We start from the raw sequence: 18,400 nt of genomic DNA on the forward strand, positions 1-18,400 counted from the left end.
ATCGTGATGCTGGGCTGCTACCCTTCCTATTTCACAGGAAGGAGACCGAAGGTCAGGAAGATTACAAAGTTCTTCTAGTAAGCAGCTGTTCTATCATATGAAGTGCAGGTGTGCTTGACTCTCCAGACCATCTATGAGTTCTGCTTTACCCTGCTGATCCTCAGTGCCAGGAAGTCATGTCATGAACAAACATTATAACATTAACCTCAGAACCCACTGCATTTCAGGCTAGAGAATTCTTTTTTGAGTGTATGTGAGAGAGGGAATGGGACTCAGCGCAACAGACTGTTCTGGCTATTGTAGGATGTTTAGGATCTCTGACTAGACGCTGGTAACATCTCTTCCCCACCCTGTGACAACTGAAAATATGTCCAGATGTGGTCAAATATACCCTAGGGACAAAATCACTTCCAGCTGAGAACCACTGCTCATAATAAGCTCTTAAAGAATGGATAGACTTCTGCCTGCCTGCCTGCCTCTTCTCCCACACTTGTCTCTCCTCTGTGACACACACATTTTTATAGAAGGGATTACAGAGAAAGCAGAAAGGCTTTGACTATCTACAGCCCAGAGTGGAGCTGAGCAGACTGAACCTAATTATTTGGATAATAATTGACTCTCTCTCTCTCTCATTCTCTCTCTCTCTCTCTCTCTCTCTCTCACACACACACACAAACACACATACACACACACACACGTCTTCATGAGTGGAATGTTGGTCAGTTCCTTTGGACAAGGTCCCAAGTCTTGTTGGGAAGTTGTCATGGCCCTTTCTCAAGTCCCTAAAAACAGTACTTGGCACTGAACCTGGGTCCAACAAACATTTATTGACAATAAATGAATGAAAGAAAAAGCAGTGGTGGAAATAAGATAGGGTGACAGAGGAGCTGATAAGTGGCTGGTGATTAGCATGGGATTGCATGCAGGATGGATGAGACTGTGGTCACTAAGCAGGGGCGGCACACAGGTTGTTCTGGTCTTGACCTATGGACAGGAGAGAGGGACAAGAACACCCAGGGAGCAAGCCTGTGTGTGGGCCCATGGTAACAAAGCATAGGAGGGTAGCTCAGACCTGGCCCTGGCTTATGTGAATGGGTTATGGTCCAGTTTTGGGTTCTGAAGGGGGGCTTCCAGGGCTATGTCACCTGTGGTCCTGACAGGTTACCTACCTGTAGCTTCTTATCCTGTGTCCTCCCCAGGGATGTGTAAATACAGCCCCAAATCCTTTAACTACACGCTGAAATCCAAACACTCTGAAAATTCATTTTTTAGTTTGTTTGGTTTTAGTGAATTCTCTGCAAACTCACTTGTTGGCAAAAATCTGACCTGATATGACTGAAGAAATCATATTCGTTGTTTGTCCATCTTAGTATGAACAATTAGAACATTTTGTCCTAGAAATAACTGATGTGTTTGATGACTGGCTCTACTCCAGAACTCCTGAGATGTTGACTGTTGCCCTCTGTGTGCCCTGGTGTCCCTATCCAAGCCCCTAGGGTGCAGGGCTAGGGGTGTGACCTGGGTTACACCCAGGATAATTGGGAAGAATCCAGGAGATAATCCATGAATAAGAGGAGTTAGCACCCTACTTTGCACATATTTGGTGCCTACTAAAGGTCAGCAGTCTCTGTTGTTATCTGCTGTTGCTCTTGACATTGAGAGCTAACTGACTACCAAAGGCATGGGTCTCAATGGTCTACTGACATTTCCCAGTAGTCCATTTTCCACTGCAAAAAAAAAAAAAAAGCAGTGATTTTTTTCTTTCTGTTACTTAAAGTACACTTAGAAAACCAGGGATGAGAGCACTCACTGTCTCTCTCCCTGCCTGCCCTTTCTTTCCCATAGGTGACCCTCTTCTCCGCTCTGAATTTGCACCTTCTGTGTCCATTGCTACCCATGGCCAGCTGCTGGGCAGGTCCCAGGCCATCCAGTTAGGGACTTCCTGGAAGCAAGTGGATCAGTTCCTTGGAGTTCCGTATGCCACTCCGCCCTTGGCAGAGAGCCGCTTCCAGGCACCAGAACCCTTGAACTGGACAGGATCCTGGGATGCCACCAAGCCAAGGTAGGGGTTGAGTGGTATGCATTTGGAGACTGGGCAACAGATTCATGTGTTCTGGTTTGAGCAGTACATGGGCTGGGATGGATTAGTTAAGAGAGAATTATGTTTGTCAGATGGTCCTCAGAATCAGTGGATAATGCTATTCTGCTCATGGGAGGTCCACTGGTGATGGAAGAGCCTGTGTGCTCTGCTCCACATCGTGACTCTGGGACCCGGCATGCCAGAGGCTCTGTCTTCTTCAGCAGAAATCTTCCATGGTCTGCTGGCATTGCATCCAGGACAGTGTAGCTGTAAAAGCTTCTACAGGGAGGTTCTTGTGGGCTGGGCCTGGAGGTGGGTGATGTGTCACTTGCACCAGTGTTACAGTGGCCAAACGGTCCCAGCAACAACTGACTTTTTTTTTAAGTGCTGTTTTTCTTTCTCTTCTTTTTGGGATAAGGTCTCCCTGTGTAGCCCAGACTGGCCTCACATTTGAGATCCTCCTTTCTCAGTCTCATAAGAGCTGGGATTACAAATGTGTGCCACCATGCCTGGCCACACATGATTTTAATGGAACCAGAAATGCAGCATTGCAGGAAAAGTAAATGAGACACTGAACAAAATTTAACCCTCCCCAAATGGGACAATATTACAAGGAGTTTTGTTTTTCTTTTTAAAAAACACTCATATCCTATCATTTCCCCTCATTAAAGATTTCATCTTGAATAGTTGACATATGAAGAATACTTAGTGACATTTCCTACTGAACTGCCATCAGAGTCCCCATGAAGAACCCACTGCACTACAACATGTCCCCCTCCCCTGTACCTCTCTACTCAGGTCCCAAAGTTCTGTCCTCTGCAGCCGTATCCTCCATGTCTATTGCCACCCAGGGTGGGTTGCTGGGAAGGCACACAACCTCTGGGCAGGTAGATCACGAGTGAGGAGGCTCCTGAAATCTATCCAGAAAGGGACAATGAGGGACAATGATAGCAGGATGGACCTGGGCCACCACTAGGAAAACAGAGACCCAGCAGGCAGTAATTAGGGGCCTGCCATGTTAGGATGGACCCACCAGCCAGGGGACTTGAGTGATAATGATTGAACAGCTCTGGTAGCTGTAGCCAGGGCTAGTGAGATTTGGGGGTGAGTCAAATGGCCTTTTGGGTGGATGGCCTTTGTGCTGCCATTAGGCATGATCCCAGATGTGGTCTCAGCTCTTGTACAAAGAAATGCTCCACTGGCACTAGCTCTCTGTGCTGGCAGAAAAGGGGAATCAGACACCTCTTCCCAGCAGAAGGTCTCTATGTGAGGAGCAAGGAAGGGCCACAGTCCTGAAGGCACCTGCTATCTCCTTCTCTATTTCAGGCCACTGGTCAACATGTTTCCCTTTCAGGAGGTCAAGCTGTACCTGGGAAATGTCCCTCCACAGGCTGGCAATCAGAGATCTATGTATACCCTGCTGTCCCTTCCATTCCCTGACCACACTGGTGGCCTAAGGAATTCTGATCACCACAGAGCAGGCTGGCCAGGCCTTTGGGACAGAGCAGTGGCTCTGGCCACTGTGTTGGATGATAAGAGAAATGGAGCGTACCTCCTTGTTATTTTTCCTGAAAGTTACACGGTCTGTCCCTCTAGGGCCAGCTGCTGGCAGCCAGGCGCCCGCACACCCATGCCTCCTGGAGTCAGTGAAGACTGCTTGTATCTCAATGTGTTTGTCCCAGAGAACATGGTGAGTACCCAAGCACTTGCTGTATTTACTCTGGAAACTTTCTGCTGAGAAATCCTTTTCCCCATTATGGCGGCCCTGGTTCTCCCCACCTCCCCTGACTCTGCCTTGCTGTGCTCCTCCAATGCTGTCCTCAGCCTCTCCAAGATTGGTGGAGGCTGAAAGTGAGCAGAGGGGCTTGAAACTCTCCAAGTGGACTCTTATTTGAGGGTGGAGGTGGATGAGGTGGTGGACTGTGACCCTGAACCCAGTTTTTTCTGTTTTGAAATCTGCATCTGCCTAAGAAGCCATGTTAGCACTCTGAGTGACTGAGTTCCCTGCTTTGAGGGCAGGGTTAGCGTCCACAAGAGAGAAGGCTTTGGAAAACATGAGTTTCTGGCTATGTTAATATGGTGCGTACTGAGTAACCATTCTAACCTTCCTAGTCCTCTCACTCTTTCTGTGCCTTGCCCTCATATCAAGGGTGGCTGATACCAGCCTGCCCTTGCTGGTATTCTACCAACATGACTCATTGAGGGCTTCAGGAGGGGCCCAGAGCTCACCCTGACATGCCGCACAGCTCCCAGCCAAGGAAGCCAATGACACCCAAGATTGGTCTCTTTTGTAACATTCAAAAACCCAATATTTGGAGAATCCATAGCCCTCACCCTGCCTGCAGGGGACAGCATCCAGGATAGTGGGATGAGGAGAGACCAGAACTAGAATTCAGGGCTGGTCTCTTTTTTTGTATAGATATGGTAGCAAGTGATGTCACTGCTAAGCCTGTTCACACCTGCATGGTGGGGTGCAGATAGTCACACTCTGGGCCTGTTCACACTTGCAGAATGGGTGCATACAGTGGCACTCTGAGCCTGTTCACACACATTTGTCTTCTCCCCATTTGGAAGTCAAGATCAAGGGGCAGCAGAGCTGGTTCCTTCCACAGCTTCTCCCTTTGGCTTGCAGATAGCTGCCATCCCCTACTGTTGTCACATGGTCTTTCTTCTGCGTGTGCTTGTGTCCAGTTCCCTTCGTCTAATGAGGACACTGGTCATATGGGATTAGAGCCCACATAAATGTTCATTTAGATTACTTACAAAAAACTTACATGTTTTACCTCCAAATACAGGCACTTTCTGAGGTACTAGGGGCTGGAACTCCAAGGTGCTAATTGAGTAGGGTTAAGTATGCCTCCAGGGTAGAATTATAGGAGGATTGTACATGGACTCATAGTCTGGGTCCTTTCAGGGAAAGGTGCCCCCTCAAAGTCTTGGGGTGAAAACAACGGTCTGAACCACTCGCCACTTCTCTCCAATCCCCATAGGTTCCCAATGCATCAGTGCTGGTGTTCTTCCATAACTCTGGTGAGGTGGAAGGCAGTGAAGGACAGCTGACCATTGATGGCTCCTTCCTTGCAGCTATTGGTAACCTCATCGTAGTCACTGCGAACTACCGAATGGGAGTCTTTGGTTTCCTGAGTTCTGGTGAGTTGCTGGAATTGGTGGGCACATTGTTGAGCTTTCCATCATTATAAAATTTACCTGTAAAGAGGAAAGGTTTGTTTTGGCTCACAGTTTTGGAGGTTCCAGTCCACGATTGCTTGGCCCTGTTGCTTTGGGCCTGTGGTGAGCATAGAGGAAGCACATCGTGGTGGCAGGGGGTAGCAGACAGAACCCCTCACTTCCCAACCAGGAAGCAAAAGAGAGGAAGGAAAGGGGGCTAGGGCACCCACAATTCCCTTCAAGGGAATGTCTCCAATGATCTACAGACTTTCCACAAGGCCCCACCTCTCAAAGGTTCCTCCAAGACTGCAACCCTGAGACCAAGCCCTTAACACAGGGTCTTTGGCAGCCTTTCAGATCCAAACTATTGCGAGGGGCTGCTCACCCCTGAGCTGAGGCTTGCTCCTTCCAGTGCTCCTCCCTTTGTTCTCCACATCTCAGAGCTGTTCTGCTCCCACTCCTCCTGAAGCCCAGTTGGGCTCATAGCACACAGTGGAAACTCTAGAACATTCAGGAGGCCTCCAGCCAAGCCCACATCCTCCTTAGGTGAGAATAACAGCTGCTATTTATTGAGAACTTGTTATGTGTCTGAAGCTGTTCCAAGTGTGACATGATGTAACGTGTGTGTGTGTGTGTGTGTGTGTGTGTGTGTGGTCTTTAGGAGAGAAAATTGAGGCCCTAGGAAGTTATAAACTTTCTCAATGTCATGTGGTCACTACATTAGCAGAGCCACATTTCACAGGACTTAACGTTCCCTGGCCAGTTTTACAGAGGGACATATGATAGCTCTTCTGCTGCAGGAAGTCATCAGATTTGGGTAGAGGCTCTATCAACAGAATGATTTCTACTTCCCCTTATTTCTGGCCTCACTTGCAACATTGGTCCATCTCTATCAATGCACTGACCTCCATCCTCCCCACCAGTACAGAATTGAGACTCAGACCAACACAAACACCTTCCATTCATGCCTTCTTCTTCTCCTCCAACCACCACCATAGGACATTGAGGGGAGAGGCCTTAGAATCTGAAGAGTCAACATATCTTCTGTGCTAAGAATGGATGGGCAGGTGGAAGGGCTGAAAAGGTGGGCTAAACTGGCTTGTGTGTAGTGGGTGGGTACTCAGCTCCCCAGTATAAGGAGAAATTCAGGGGCACCGGGTTACAAAGGCTGTGTAGACAGAGTGTGAGGCTTTCAGAGCCACAAAGATGTTACACTGGACAACAAGCAAGAAGATTTGCCCTAGGAACCAAGTAGTGAGTGAAGGCAAAGCACAGCCCAATGCCAGTGTGGGAGACATGAATGAAGAGTGGGTCTCAGGTTTTCCTTGGGAGGAGGGTTGGCTGGGACCTACGGGTACAGATGGCTTCCTGCTTCCTGGCTCTTCTTTCTGTAAGAGACGCTGGGTAGCGGTGAAATAGAGCATGGTTGCTGGAGTTTTGTGAAAGATTTGAGGAAGTATAAAGAACTAGTTACATGTGAATTTATGTTCTTTACAGAAAAGCTTCTCACTAGGTTTTCTTAGTCTTTTCAAATATAAGGCTGACAGGGTGTGCTGAGCCTGCAGCTCCTGCCTGGCAGTGTGGGCAGGTGAAATTCACAGCTCTGGTTAAAGCAGATCCCAGGGAGCTTTTCCCAGACACGATTGTCTTTGGCTCAGAGCATTTCTAGGCAGAGGAGAGTGAGTTTCCCTATGTTCCTCTGTCTCCAAGGGGGTAGGGACTATGACCTCAGAGAGTAAAACCTGTGGAGAAATCTTATGCTTTTGGAGAGGTGAACTCGTTTTGGCTGCTGCTATGGGCAGCGTGTGGGGAGGTTATGAAAGCTTCCGGAATACCCAACCCTTGTATTCCTTATTTGCACCAATGCTGCCTGATCATTTTTTTTTTGCAGCAAAAACTACTAGCAAGAGTGAGGGAAAGTGACACTTTCCCAGTGCCTCTCTTCCCCAGATGTTTTACCTGGTGAATTTGTTTACTTCTCAGCAGCTCTGTGAGGCTCTGTGGCCACTTTGCAGATGGAATAATGAGGCCAAGAGTGGCTAATGAACTCAATTGTCCTGGTCACAGAGGTTGACAGGGCTTAAACTCTGCTGGTTGACTCTGTACTGAAGCTCCTCCTCCAAGGTCCAGAAATGTCCTGTGGATCTGCTTCTCTTCTGGATCTCTCTTTTACCACAGGAAGCTTCCTTTGTTCTATTCACCAGACCTCCTATCAGGGCCCACATACCAGAGATTTCAGGTCTCCTAAGTTGGGCCTCCCTGCAGTTCAGCCCAGAGAATGAGCAAAGATGATAGAGGTCCACCAGGAAACTGAGGCACAGAGACCATGGTGGTGGAGGAGCTGTAAAATTGTATTGCAGATGGTCCCTGTCCTGTTTGCCACTGTAGACCAGTGACAGCAGGAGGCATCTGCTCACCACCTCCACCTCAGTTCATACTCAACAAACCTACGACACATGCACAATCATTCCTTTTTCCATTAAAAAAAGTCACAAATTTTATTATCTACAGCAGTTTGAAATGTACGGAGAAACTGAACAGAAAGTGCAGAGTGTCCTCATACACTTCCCCCCTCAGTTTCCCCTGTTTTTAATACATGCTTTGGGATGGTGCATTTGTTGTGAGAGATTAGCAATAGTGATGGATGATTATTCATAAAATGCATGCTTTGCATTCAGGTGCACTGTTTATGTTGCACGTTTTGCTAAATCTTAATGCCATGGACCCACCATTCTAGCCTCCTGCAGAAAAGCTTTATCGCATACAACTCCTTTGTGTTCTACCTATCCACTTCCCCACTCTCCTCATTCTGTACAGTTGAAACTGCATTTCACCACAGAAGTCTGGAAAGAGCTGGGCCACGGTGGATTCCATTTTCAGTTAGCATCCTGTAGGGAGTTCAGGCTTTGCATCTGAACAAGACAAGGAGCTAGCTCCCTTGCTCCATGGGGCCAGAGTGCTCTGGATGATTCTTACCCAACATAGACTGCCATGGATAGAAGATGCCAAGACTTGCAGGGTGGCTCATGACATGAATCATAGCAGCTCATTTATCTTAGCTCACCCTTTCTTTCTCTAGCTAAGCAGGGGCTCCTTCCAGGCAGAACTGTGCTTTGTCGTTTCCTTGCTGAGCCTCTGGCCTGTGGCCAGCACCAGGTGCCTCCAGATTACACAGGCAGTGCCAGCAGCCCTGGGCCTTCCCTGAGTCAGGCTGAATTGTCACTCGAGCCATATCTCATCTGAAAATGAGTTGCGTAACTGCTTCAAGAATCCCAGAATTTGGAAACAATTTGCAAGAGACTGGTGACAGATGAAAACAGAAGGTCATATTGTGCCTGAGGCCCAGGGGACAAACTCACTCTCTGCAGAATAAAGAGCAGCCAAGCCCTAAAGGGCCTTTGTTCCTGTCGAGATGGGAAGCTAGAAAGAAACTAGGATCAGATATGGGCCAAGGGAGGTCATTTCCTACACATGCGGCAGATCTCAGGGGCATCTGACCCCAGTGATGATCCTTCTGTTCTGATAAAGCACACAGTGAGGGACCTGGGATGGTGGGTTCAGAGACAGAGGAGAGGGTAGACAACGAGCATGTAGACTCTCAGCAGGGAGGGAGAAGAGGAGGTGTGTTTTGTCTAGGGAGCTGGACAAAAGGCCACCAGTGACCACACATTCCCATGGCCTCATCATCCCTGGGCACTCAGAGATATCCACAAGGATTGCTGTCCTCTCTAACCAGAAAAACAGGCAGAGTCTGGCCTCAGCAGGCCCCCACATAACAGCTATGTCTGCTATTGAAGATGAGGCAAGTCCTGCTAAGAGATCAGCGAGACAATATTGGGACCTAAACCAGCTTCAGTTTAAAGAACAAAACCCCACATCTTCTATAGTGTCTCTTACCAGGCCCAGTTCTGTTGCCTTTATGAATATTAACTAATTTAATCATCAACAACCTAATGAGGCAGGTGCTATCACTGTCCCCACTTTACACTTGGGGAGAATCAAAGCCCACAAATGTGAAATACCCTGCCTGGGGCCCACATGGAGTAAGCACTGGAGTCAGGGCTATGCCCAGCCCCAGGCCCCACTTCTTTTACTGATGTCCGTGCACTGCCTGAGTCTCGCCAAGGGCCTCTTGCCAGGTATTAAAGAAACTGAGTAAGCAGCTAGAGCCATTCAGTTCAGACAAGGAGGGCACAGGTGAACATTTGCTGGGTGGTCCTGACCAGAAGGGCCCGGGAGGATCAGGGCAAGTGGGTAATACAGTGATAGCACAATGTCAGGCATCTTCCATTCACATCTGTCTCCCTACTGGTCTGTAGGGCCTGACCAATAAGAGCAGTCCTGTCTGTGTCCTGTCCTGGAGACTGAGCAGGGTTACACATCAAGGGGACACAGGCGAAGTGTGTGTGCCTGTGCATGTGTGTGCGTGTGTGTGTGTGTGTGTGTGTGTGTGTGTGTGCGCGCGCGTGTACAATGACTGAGTGAGATGGGTCTGGAACTGAACGATGAAGAGGAGACCTGGGACTCAGCCACACACAGACAACAGGAAACCACATGGATGTGATGAGCCACCCTGGACAGTGCTGGGAGCCAGACTGACTGGACAAGACAGGTTCCTAGAGGATGTGAAAGCCAGAAGTAGTTCAGACATGGTACAGGAGTTTTGGAGGCTTTGTGAGCAGAGGGTTCCATAAGTAGGCACCTAAGGCTTTGTTACCCAACTGATTTCTTGACAAATGTTTGTTGAATTAGACAAAGTCTTTTGCTCCCAAGTTTCCCTTTCTTTACCAGTTATGGACAGGCCTGGGCCAGGTCATCTCACAGCACAGTGGCTTGTTACCTGCTTCCTGTGTGCCTTGGGGCTGTGTCTGGGCTGGTTCTTCTTTTTCTGCTCTCAGCAGTGCCTAGCACAGGGCCTGGCACCAGAGGAAGCCTGGTTCATACCAGTTTGGTGAGGGCCTCTTGCAGCACCCCCAGCTCTGGCCTCTTGAAGTCTGTAAACTTGCAATGTCAGCACTGGCCCTCATGCAGTGGAAAGCTGGCATTTGGGAAGTGAGGGTCAAAATACCCCTCCCCCACTGCTGCTGGCAGCCATGGATGTCACTTCCTACATTTGGAAGTCTTGGTCTTGCTCAGTTGGAGCCCTGCTTGCCCAGGCTGCCTTAGACCTAGGATAAAACAAACACACATACCTCGACAAACAGAACCCATGAGCAATCCAGAAAAGCCCACAGTGAGGACTGAGTTGTGCCAATGGCTTCACCAGACCCAGAACATGAAACACACTTGAAATTCTGAAAGTCACCTATCTGGAACAATAATTTGTATCACTACTATGCACTGAGCTGCTGTTCAGTTCAGCTTTGCAAATTCTGGGTTGGACATTCAGGTTGCAAGATTTTCCTGGCTTTTTCTAATTGGGAGCATTTGGACTTGGAAATCATTTCTTGCTTGATAGCAAATCTTGTTATTCATAACTGTGGTGCCCTGTGAAGACCTGAGAGAGGTCTGGAGCTTGGGAGTGGCCTGGGCTGCTGACAGGCTTGAAAGTCACCTCCATGCATGTGGGAGTGGGAACCATGGGGTCTGCTGAGGTCTCTGAAGGCAGAATGAGAAAAGGTGGGTGTGAACTTCAGATTTGCCAGCATGAGGTGTGGGGTTTCAGGGTTTAATGCAGGAGGACAAGTTTGTGAAGCAGATTGACACAGAGGATGCAATGAATTCCAGGACAGTCAGAAGGGTAGGGTGTGCAGTGTCCCAAAAAGCTAAGGGGAAGTACATGTTTTCTGGTGTACTTTTTTGTGTGTGTCTGAATCATTTCATTAAAAAAATAGTGCTGGGTCTCACACAAATAATTCTTGAATTCTATAAAAAGGGAGACATTGCTTCAGGTTTACACTGTTAAGGCCACAGAAGATGAAGCAGTGGGATGGCATCCACAGCTACTTGGTCTGGCCTCTGTTTGAGAGAGCAGAATTGGGTTGGAGAATGGGCAGGGAAAACCTCCTCCCCTCAGATGGCCAAGCCAGGTGGAGAAACTGAATAAGCATCACCTCTACCCTGAGCATCAACAGCAACTGGGGCTCAGGGAGGTGGAGGTGTTTAAGGTCTCCTTCCAGCAGAGCTGGAAGTCAAGTGGGATTGTGTCAAATTCCAAAGCCCATGTTTTTCTCACTATCCCTCCCACAGTGCTGACCTGAGGCATAAGAGAGCCCTGGAGGAGCCTTGTGCCTGGCATAGACAGCACCACTATTGTTAAATCCAAAGTTGCAAAATCACAAAGGGTAAACAGCTTTCCTCTTTTATGCAGGCTCAGACGAGGTGACTGGCAACTGGGGACTGCTGGACCAGGTGGCGGCTCTGACCTGGGTGCAGACCTATATTGGAGCATTTGGGGGAGACCCTCAGCGTGTGACCCTGGCTGCGGACCGTGGTGGGGCTGATGTGGCCAGCATCCACCTTCTCACAACCAGGACTACCAGCCCCAGGCTCTTCCAGAGGGCTCTGCTGATGGTGAGTGGCTTGCATTGCCTTCAGTCTGCCCCAAGGTGTCTCCCTGCCTTTTGAGCCCAGCTCAAGAGACACAGTTGCTTGTGTCTTCTCCTATCCTTTGTATTGACTGTGGATCCTACTATGGCTGTCTTCCTAGGTATGTGTGGATCAGGAAGCTAATGAGCTCCCTGACTATTTTCCACTTATGTCCGAGTGCTGAAAATTCTTGATGGTGAAGTTTCTCTGTTTCTTGAGAAGGCCTCAATAGGGTTCAGTCAATGAATGGAGGCCAAGAATTAGAACTTATTCACAGAGTTCTACCTATGGGCTGAAATGCTTGCTGAATGATGATGACAGTGATGGTGATGGTAGTGATGGCGATAATAATGGTGGTAGTGGTGGTGGTGATGACGACAATGATGATGGTGGTTGTGGTGGTGGCGATGATGAGACTGCTATTGATATAGTCATCGTGATGATGACAAAAATTAGGATGAAAGCAATAACTTGGCTGGTCACAGCATGAGCCCTGATGTCTGTTGTTCTGTCGTTGAGTAGCTTTTAATTTTTTGTGCATTCAGGGTGCTATGCAAGCTTCTGGATATGCTACAATAAATAAGAGTCATCCCAGCTCACAGGAGCCTTGTGGGAACTGGGCAGAGGAGACACACTTTCAAGGCAGATATTTAAATAAGGATCTTGGGGCAGGTCAAAGAGGAGGCCCTGGTCAGCATAGGGCAAGGAGGGGGTTAGAAGATACATCCCTGGAGAATATTCCATAGAGCATCTGGTCTAAATGCCAAAGGTCCTGTAGGCAGAAACTACATGCAGAGTCCTGGTGATGAGGACTGGTAGAAGACAGAATTCTGCCAGGCAGCAGTGTGGAGGCAGAGGGAGCCAGACTGCACTGAGCCACTTGGGCTTTGTCCTGAGTGCATGTGGAAATACCTAAGGATTTGTTTGATTTGACTGTTCTTTGTTTACTGGTTTGTTTCATTTTAGGTTTTAATCATGTAAAAACTCTGATTTTGTTTATTAAGTATATTCCCAATGTTGTGTAACAATCTCTACTATCCATTGCCAGAACTTTTTCCATCATCCCAAATAGAAACTCTACCTACTAAACACTCCCTCCCTATTCTCTCCATCCCCTAAGCCTGTGGGAGCACTTATTCTACTTTCCATGTCTAGGGTTTGCCTACTATAGGGAACTTACATTAGCAGAGTCATACAAGATTTTTTCCTTTTGTGTCTGGATTATTTCACTTAGCATGCCATCATCAAGGTTCATCAATGGAAGAGTAAGTATTAGAAAATCCTTCATCTTTAAGGCTGAATAATGTTGCAATATGGGAATAGATTAGGTAGACATACAGTTTTTCCCCATATGGCTAAACATGCTGTTGTAAACATGAGGTGCTGTCCAAAACTTTCTAAGCAGGTGAGAAACTGACTTAGACTTCCTCTGCAGGAAGACTTCCCCTAGAACTAAGTGGAGAGTGATTTTAAGAGGGGGATGCTGAAAGCAGAGAAGCAATCAGGAGACTGAAGTAACCTAAGCTAAGGAAAGATGGGGAACCACTAAGACCAGCACCATGGGCTGAGTCCCTCATTGGCGCACTAGCAATTCTAAGACCATGTAGCTGCACTCCAGCTTTTCCTAGCCTTCCAGGAGTCCACATCTTTGATGAGGAAGGATGGAGAAGATCTTTGTAAGGCCACAAGTGCCCTTGGATTGACCTTGTCACCATTCCTGAAACAGCAGAGCCCCCAGCCACTTCTCCTGCCTTTGTCAGCCAAAGGAGCTTTTGATTCTCCTTGGGTTCCTTCCATACTCTGCTCTGCCTCATACGGGGTTTTCCTTGGCATGGGAGACCTTTCTCCCATCCTTCTCCTTGCCTGCACTCTCATCAAATAGGAAAGCCTTTCTAGCTTCTCAGTCTTAGAACTGGACCTTTTCTATGGCTTATGTTGGACTATAATATACAGCATTTGGTATGATTTCTATCAGTAACTAATTGCTCTTAGTGCCAAGTCTGCCTTGATCACATGATGAAGCTGCAAGAGCAGGGATGATTATGCCTTGCTCTCCACAGGGCCCTGGGTATCCCACTCAGCACACCTTGCAATGAGCATATGCTCCACAATGAACACAGGGAAGTTAGTGTGCAGGTGAATAACCGGTGTCCTAATGTTGTTCTCAAAGGTCCCAAACCCACAGGCTGGCTCACATCCACTGCTGTCACCCCTTTCCTGTGTTTTGGTTTTCTTCACTCTGTCCCTCTGAAGTCTGTCCATCTTAGTGGCAGGGGATTTGAGTACAAACAGCTTTCAATTACTGGTGTTAGAACAGAACTTCCTGCTCTGAGTTGATCCTGGAGGGATTTCTCTAGGGTCTTCTGAATCACCAGACATACACTAGGACCCAGGAAACACCCAAATGCTTCCAGAAGGTAGACTTTTCTTTTTGAAGGTTTAGGTGTTTGGGGAATTTCAAAAACTAATCTGTTTTAACAAATGGCAGTGTGTTTAAAAATAAATCCTCCCTCTGTTTTATGCATTTGGAAGCAGCTTTTCCAACTGCTCCCAGAAGTCCTTGGGATACATGTGAGATCATTTGGAATTCAGAGAACTAACATGCATTAGTAGATTAGCAGCTTTTAAATGTGTTCTTTACCAACAGCTGTTTGGAGCATTAATGTGTATTGGCAATTTATCTTCAGGTAAAATCTTAAGTTTCTTTGCAAATCTGGAGGCTGGAACTGTCTACACATTGGTCAAAGAGAAGCATGGTGATAATTATGCTAAACCTACATCAGTATAGCATATCTGGGGCCATGAAATACTTTGTTATCTTATCCCAGATTTCTCACATTGATTGGCATAGGGTCTTTATTTTATTTTCTATCTAGAGATAAGAAAATATGAGATTCAGAGAGGTTTAGTGACCTACAAAGAATATTCAGCAAAGAAAGAATGAATTAGGAGTTAGAATCTAAAGCCAAATCCTATCTTCCTACTTTATCAGGCTGGTTATGCAAGAACTATGGGTTTCAAGATGTAAAAGAAAGTTCCCCAAACTAGTATCAAATGGGTCTGCATTAAGATCACAACCTTGGGCAAAAACCTTCACTTTGCATTCTTCTATAAAATTGGTCTTATTAATTATATCTCCAAAGGACTTGACAATCTGTCATGCCATAAGGTTTACAAGGTGTTCTGCTTGCCACAGGGACTCAATAAATTCTAGCTCCCCTTCCCTTGCAGAGGAAAGTCACCTCTAAACCTAAGCAAGTCCCAAGGTATTTCACCCGCCCTAAGGCCAGCTTGGAGGAAGAAAGTGACTTGTTGCAAGCATGCCATTCTGCAGCACAGGGCAGGTTTAGGGGAAGGCAGACATTGGCATGTGCTCTGGGATTTAACCCAGGAAAGGTTTCCCACATTGTCCACCACATTGTTCCTATTCTGTATTCTGTATTTAGCATCTGGCCTGCTAAATTAGCCTGCTGCTAAATATCCCTGCGCCTTTTGCTGCTCCATTCCTACACGATCCTGCAGGACCCCTCCACCATAGGCTCATTTGCTGTCACCATTCCCATGAAATGCTTTACCTCTTTCTAGACCTCCTGATGTGCACTGAAAGGTCCAGTGGCACTGGAAGTTTCCTCCCATCCCTCAGGCTCATCCAAACTAGAGCCTTCACACCTTTCTCTGTCTCTCAGCATGGAAGAAATCTCACCTTAGCAAAGAGACTTCTACTTACAGTTTTTAGGAATTCTGCCTTATTTTATAGATTCGTTATTTTTCTAACACGTCTGATTCTGCTTCTACTATAACCAGATGCTTGAAAACGTACACAGCACATTGATCAGCAAACAAAGACTGAGAAGTAAGGAGGTCAGCTTCATCTCTTGGCTTCATTGGGTTTTCTGTGAAGTTACCTCATCATGGCAGATGGCGGGTTTATTTCTGCACCATCTCTCTGCTGCTGTTAACAAGAAGACCCAACACCAAAGCAGCTTATGGAATGAAGAAGCTTCTCGTTTCTTTCTCTTTCTCATAACAGTTCCTGAGGTGAGCAGTGCAGGTTCATCACACAGGGCCCTCAGTTTTTCTATGCATTTCTTGGCCATCACTGAGGACCTACCTACACCTCATCTACAGGGCTGGATTTGGGCTGTGGTGGATCCAGACAGTAAGGGGGAATAGGGAAGGAGGAAGGCCATCCCCGCCATTCTAGATCTTGTAACACAGGGCTTCCGCTGTCCTGAAGACCTCCTTACAAGTAGAGCTGCACTTGACTTGCTTTTGTTCTCCTTCTTCATCTCTTTTGATTGTGCTGATTCATGTCTTTATCTATCATATCGATCCTACATTTTGCTTTATAAAGTCTTCACTATGGCTGTTTTTAAAACTAAATCATTGACATCACCCCTTCTCATCTCCGTCAGCTTTCTCCTAGTTCAGTGCCCATGTGACATTCTCTTAGCTCCTGATTCAGAGGGCAATTTCCTTACTTCTTTCTTGGTTTGCTGATCAGTACTCTCTATTTTGATGAGTAAGATTCTCTCTTACTATATTATTAGCTATGCCCCAGAAGTTCTGAAAAGTAGCAAATGCCATTTGTTTCTAAGTATTTTATTTCTTGCATAATTTTCATTTTTATTAGTGTGTATTAATTGTACAAAGGATTTCATTGTGATACTTCCACACATGCATATATTGCACTTTGACCAAGTTCACCCACTCTATTTCTCTCTTACCCCCTCCCACTTATGTTTTTTGCAGTTTTTGTGGATTTCATCATGCTGTTTTCATGTGTGCATAAAATATGTTGTGATCATATCACCCTCTCCTTCCCCCCACCCTGTCCTCTCTCAGTGGTTTCCTGCCCAAGCAGTCTCCCTTTTGCATTCATGTCATTTTTTTTAGGTCCAGATTTCACATATTAGAGAAAACATGTGGTATTTGTCTTTCCGAGTCTGGCTTATTTTGCTTAACATGGTGATCTCCAGTCCCATCCATTTTCCTGCTAACAACATAATTTTATTCTTCTTTATGGCTGAATACTCTATTGTGTATACATAACACATTTTCCTGATTAACTCATCAGCTGATGGGTACTCGGTTGATTTCATAGTTTAGCTATTGTGAATAGTACTGCAATAAACCTTAGGTGTACAGGTATCTTTATTATATGTTGACTTAAAATTCTTTGAATATATGCCGAGGAATGGAATATCACCTCCTTAGTTAATATTATTCCTATGTGTTTTATTTTATTTTTGAGATTATTGGAAGGACTGTTTTCTTGATTTCTTTCTGTGCATGTTTGTTATTTTTGTATAGAAAAGCTACTGATTTTTGTATTCTATTTTGCTAAAAGTGTTTATCAGAACTAAGTTTTCTTATGAAGACTTTAGGGTTTTTTTAAGTATAGGATCAGACTGTCTGCAAATAAGACAATTTAACTTCTTTCTTTCCTATTTCTATCTCACTTTTTTTCTCTTACCTTATTAGAGGAAAAATTTTCAGTTTTCCCTATTTAGTACAGTGTTGGCTATAGGTTTGTCACATACAGCTTTTATTATGTTGATGTATGTTCCTTCTGTTCAGATTCTTCAGGGTTTTCAACATGAAGAGATGGGATTTTATTAAAGACGTTTTCTACATCTCTTGCAATGACTGTGATTTTTTTGTTCATATATTCTATTTATGTGCTATCATTTATAGATTTGCATTTGTTGATCTATCCTTGCATTCCTAGAATGAAACCAACTTGATAAGAATGTGTGATCTTTTTAATGTGTTGTTGAATTTTGTTTGCAAGTGTTTGATTATTAAAGATTTTTGTGTTTATGTTTATCATGGAAATTGGTCTCTAATATTCTTTTTTGTTGTATCCTTATTCAGTTTTGGTATCAGGGTAATACTGGATTTGTAGAATGATTTTTGTAGCATTCCTTTCCTTTATATTTTATGAAATAGTTTAAGGATCATTGGTGTTAGCTTTTCTTTAAAATTCTGGTAGAATTCATTAGTTAATCCATCCAGTCTTGGGCTTTTCTTTGCTGGAGACTGTTTATTACTGCTTCATTCTTTTTGCTTATTGTGGATCTGTTACATTCTCTTAGCTCAATTTTGGTTGATCATATGTCGACAAATATTTCTTCAATTTTTGTTAGAATATAAGTTTTCAAAAAATTCTCTAATGATTCCCTGAATTTTATTGGTATTTATGATATAAACTTTTTCATGTTTAATTTTGTCAATTTGGATTTTCTCCTCTTTCTTTCAGTTAATTTGGCTAAAGGTTTTTCAGTCTTATCTTTTAAAAGAACCAGCTCTTTGTTTTATTGATTCATTGTGTTGTTCTTTCAGCCTTCATTTCATTAATTTCTACCCTAATCTTTATTAATTTCTTTCTATCTACTGTTGTCAAATTTGGCTTGTTCTTGTTTTGACCTCCTTGAAGTCATTATTTATAAAAAATAAACTTTCAAATTCTTTGTCTGACATTTCATTATCTTTGGGTTCAGTTATTGAGTTGTCATAAGCTTTTGGAGAAGTCACATTACTTTGCTTTTTCATATTACTTCTGTTTCTATTTTGCGATTTTCACATATGTTGGGGTGGATAACTCTTTCACTACCATTCAGA

At 45.4% G+C, this 18,400-nt stretch overlaps 1 protein-coding gene across 1 annotated transcript in view; it reads left to right on the forward strand.

The window, feature by feature from the left end:
• Positions 1–18,400, forward strand: part of Tg (thyroglobulin) — a 222,818-nt gene that overhangs the window by 117,131 nt on the left and 87,287 nt on the right. The window contains exons 38-41 of the mRNA XM_074069262.1: positions 1,846–2,062; positions 3,677–3,770; positions 5,071–5,230; positions 11,559–11,761. Coding sequence (XP_073925363.1) covers positions 1,846–2,062; positions 3,677–3,770; positions 5,071–5,230; positions 11,559–11,761 — 674 coding nt within the window. The remainder of the gene's footprint in view (positions 1–1,845; positions 2,063–3,676; positions 3,771–5,070; positions 5,231–11,558; positions 11,762–18,400) is intronic.

The sequence above is a fragment of the Castor canadensis genome, chromosome 3 (genome assembly GCF_047511655.1).
Source record: "Castor canadensis chromosome 3, mCasCan1.hap1v2, whole genome shotgun sequence".
NCBI lineage: Eukaryota > Metazoa > Chordata > Mammalia > Rodentia > Castoridae > Castor > Castor canadensis.